The sequence below is a fragment of the Olea europaea genome, chromosome 1 (assembly GCF_002742605.1).
Source record: "Olea europaea var. sylvestris chromosome 1, O_europaea_v1, whole genome shotgun sequence".
Lineage (NCBI taxonomy): Eukaryota > Viridiplantae > Streptophyta > Magnoliopsida > Lamiales > Oleaceae > Olea > Olea europaea.
This window is the reverse complement of record NC_036237.1, coordinates 5676695-5680399: the sequence shown is the minus strand read 5'-3', so window position 1 is coordinate 5680399 and position 3705 is coordinate 5676695. Positions and strand designations below refer to the sequence as shown.

Sequence of the window (3705 nt, the reverse complement as noted above, 5' to 3'; positions counted from 1 at the left end):
GAGAAATAAAGAGAGGGAGATGGAGAAACATAAAAGTAAAAAATTTATTTACCCTTGTATATCATCATATATAATTCTCTCTCTCACACATTTGCATGCAAGCATATCATGCACTCTCACAGAAAGAGAGACGAACTTTTGGTTTCTGTCAAGTTGGATGAACGATACGAGAATATTTAAAAGCCATGTTGTTTGATGGCAAGTTGGCACTTAAGGGGCAAGCACAGATGGTGCTTTTCAAAGCATATAGAGATACACACAAAAATGAAGACAACTAAACACAATCTGGGTACTCAGAGAGGCATGACCAATACAAAATGTACTTGTGTGGGAAAGGGGTAAAAATAGAATAGCAATATCAACTTGAGAGGAATACAGAGAAACAAATAAATGAAAACCACTAGATAATGTAGATATGGAAGTAATCAACCATAAAATGAGAACAAATGAAGCCAACGAAAAGATGCGTAGACACTGATAACTTTTATTTGTGCATGTGAACTTCAGGTGGACCAGACCTCCACCACCATCCTTCCTAGGGAAAAAAAAATGAAGTAGAATGGAAAAAAATATTGTTGAAACTATTTTTCCCTGTGAAACAAATGAGATGTAAAGCATAAAACTTCAAGATGTAAATAATCAGTATGCATGACTATGAAGTTTTTCCTTTTTACACAAACTGTTGCAATATTCTCCTCCCTCAACTTTTACCGATCTTACGTTACCCAAGTATCTTAGTCTGCATTTCTAAAAGAAGAGGTTGCTTGTACTTGTCTTTTTCATTTCATCGAGATTGGGTTGGACCATGGATCGAAAGAAAGCATTGGATGCCAAACTAGTAGTTCTACTCTTATTTGGCCCTTGTATGAGCCCCATTTTATCAAAATTCATTTTTTCAAAACTCATTTTTAACCACACATTCTCCAATCAAATAATTTTACACTTAAATTTTAAAAAAATAAAAATAAAAAATTCCTACTGTTCTAGAGTACATTTTTCCTCAAAAATGGGGCTCAAACAAAGGCTTAGTGTGAGCTCGTAGGGCATTCCCCAATGATCAAGAGTACATGTGTGTGTTCACATGCGCATGTGAAAATTAATTATGTAAAACTGTTAAACCATGTCATACACACAAATTATTGATACACAACACTTTCAAATTTTTGGAAATGACATGAATAGCACTTAGAAACCTATTGGTTGATCGCAAATTATTTTTAAACTATAAGCATGTAAACTTCATTATAAGCACGGAATTCTGAAAAATCATGGATAGCCTAAAAAATTTATCAATGAGTCATGATGCATGTAAAAGCAGCAGCAGTAGCAGCTGCATGCACTTTTGGTGTTAAAATAAATCTAAATAAAGATATGAAGCACAACACAAGCAACCATTTCATCTCATGCACAATAAAAGATCGAAAATTGATTATTTGATCGATGAATAGGTGGCTATACGAACTTTTAAAAGACAAAAAGAACAATGGAAGCAAGAAATAATTCAAGGAGAGACGCAGACGTGAAATCAAACAGTAACACATGAAATCAGATTTAAGAGCGAAAGGAACTCCATGCGAGTCTTATACACACTTGCAAATTTCATGTGGCTACTATAGTACTATGTTTGAAGTACAGTAAAGGCCATTGTAAAACTGGATTTGAGACCACCAAAAATTGTTACCTTCAATATCTTCCCAATTGATGCATCCAAGAAGTCGGGCAACGATAACAGTCGTAATGTGTGACCCTGCAGAACCACCCATCAAGGCCAAAGAACTTTCTTCGATGAAATAAAGCATAAAATAATCATTATTTTCCTCACCGTGGGGGCAGTATCAAACACTATTCGAGTAAACATATTGTATTCTTGTGATTCAAGGAATTGCATAACCTGTCAACGAAGTTCTTGAAATCAGTAAAGAAAGCAGGCAGAACTAAGTTCTCTTGCCAACAAAATGTAGTAGAACCTTTTGCTCTAAACAGAATACATGCCTTTGAAATTGCAATAGCTTCATCTAAACCAGGTGGAGGAGTGTCCAACAGCTCTCCCAGCTTTAGTTCCCCAAGCTAGACCACACAAATTCAAAAAACCACAAAACATTAGAGAGAGGCTTGTGAAGCTAACTACATCTTCATTAAGTACAAGTATATTTAGACTCCAGGCACATTTGGACACAGAGAAAAAAAGAAAAGTGATAAGATAACTGGTATGTAAAGCTAATAAGGATGAACTAAAATGCAGGAGTCAAAGTCACTAAATAACTCTGGTGTGTCAATTAACAGCAGCAAGAAGCACTTCAGGAATTATGAGGTCAAATTACTGTTTACAAGCAAGTGGGTGAAAGTAAAACGTAAAACAAAGAGAGATAGCATCGCAACTAATTTGATCAGCGGAAGACATAAAACCTTAATAATATTACAAATTGGAAGACTCGGGAATACCAGAAAAGTCAGCAAGGGATAAGAGTATGGAGTGAGTTTATTGGAAGATATTTTCACTGAGATTTGAAATACTTTCTCTTCAACCAGGATCAACAAATGGAAGTGGAAAAAAGAAAAGCTTAAATGAATTAGGTTCATTTGCAAAACTGGGTCCATACAACCTATTGGCTTGATTTCTGATTGCTAGTCATTAGCGGCCTGAAGCGGTAACAGCAGGAATTTTAGAGCAGCAGATGACTGAAGAGGTGAAACGTTCCAGGCACTAGACCTTCAACCAGAGTACCAGAAGCCAAAAAGTGTCTGTCATCTTATTCAGTTTTCTCTTAGTAACAAGGGCTCTCAGTTAGGTACAATGGGCAACTACTCCACAAGGATGCAATCACCAAAAATGAATCTAGGAACATCATGTTACAATAGCAATTCCTAAAGAAATTAGACGGTGAAGAACTTATCACTCCAGCTAGCACTTGCATTGATGTTTTGCCTCAGCATTCATATTGCGCCATTAACGAAGTTACTTGACACTATAGGTAAATCGATTTTCTGAGCAGGAAGTGAAGGTTTACATATTCATTTTAGCAGTAGATTACGCATGTAATTCAAGGAAAAAAGGTGACTACATTTATTCCCATTAATAGTAGACTATAGGACTGACAGTTCATTCCACTTCTCTGATATGCACGTATAGAGCCTTCAAGTTCTACAATGTCAAGTCCATTCTCACTAAAGGTCATCAATAGACAAATAACTCTTTTGCACAGCTTGTAAACGGATAAATGCAGAAAACAGAAGCACAACCTTGGCTAAGGATGAATAATCTAAACAGAGCACTTGCCTTTTTATCTTAATCATAGAGGGATTTTTTTTTTTAAAATTTAATTTTATTTATTTATTTTTTGCGTAGCCAGCACTAGATGAAAGCCTGATCTGCTTATACTTGAATTTAGCACACTCATTTCTGCTATTTTGATCAAGAATAAAAATAATAAGCAAATATAAGTATGCCCTGAGCATGACAAGGTTTACCTGTTCTGCAAGCATCCCAAGACCCATTCCATCCATGAAGTCTTTGACTCCACTTCCCCCATTATTCTGGCTGACACTTCGAAATTCTTCCCTCGCTTTTTCAGGGTTTATCTGCCACAATAACATATTCAGAGTTTAAGGAACAAGAAAGGACGTTTCTTTAGATCATAAAACAGTCACCATTTAGATAGCAAGACAATCATTAATAGAAACTAATATTTCTCCACACACCTCAAG

The 3705-nt window shown here is 35.8% G+C and overlaps 1 protein-coding gene across 1 annotated transcript in view; it reads right to left on the bottom strand.

The window, feature by feature from the left end:
- LOC111403580 (ATPase ASNA1 homolog) overlaps positions 1 to 3594 on the bottom strand; it is a 6718-nt gene extending 3124 nt beyond the window's left edge. Inside the window, exons 1-5 of the mRNA XM_023032143.1 lie at positions 3469 to 3594; positions 1993 to 2067; positions 1823 to 1891; positions 1634 to 1747; positions 519 to 591 (exon numbers count right to left, since the gene is read on the bottom strand). Of these exons, the coding sequence (XP_022887911.1) occupies positions 519 to 591; positions 1634 to 1747; positions 1823 to 1891; positions 1993 to 2067; positions 3469 to 3594 (457 nt within the window). The remainder of the gene's footprint in view (positions 1 to 518; positions 592 to 1633; positions 1748 to 1822; positions 1892 to 1992; positions 2068 to 3468) is intronic.
- Positions 3595 to 3705: the final 111 nt, after the last annotated feature.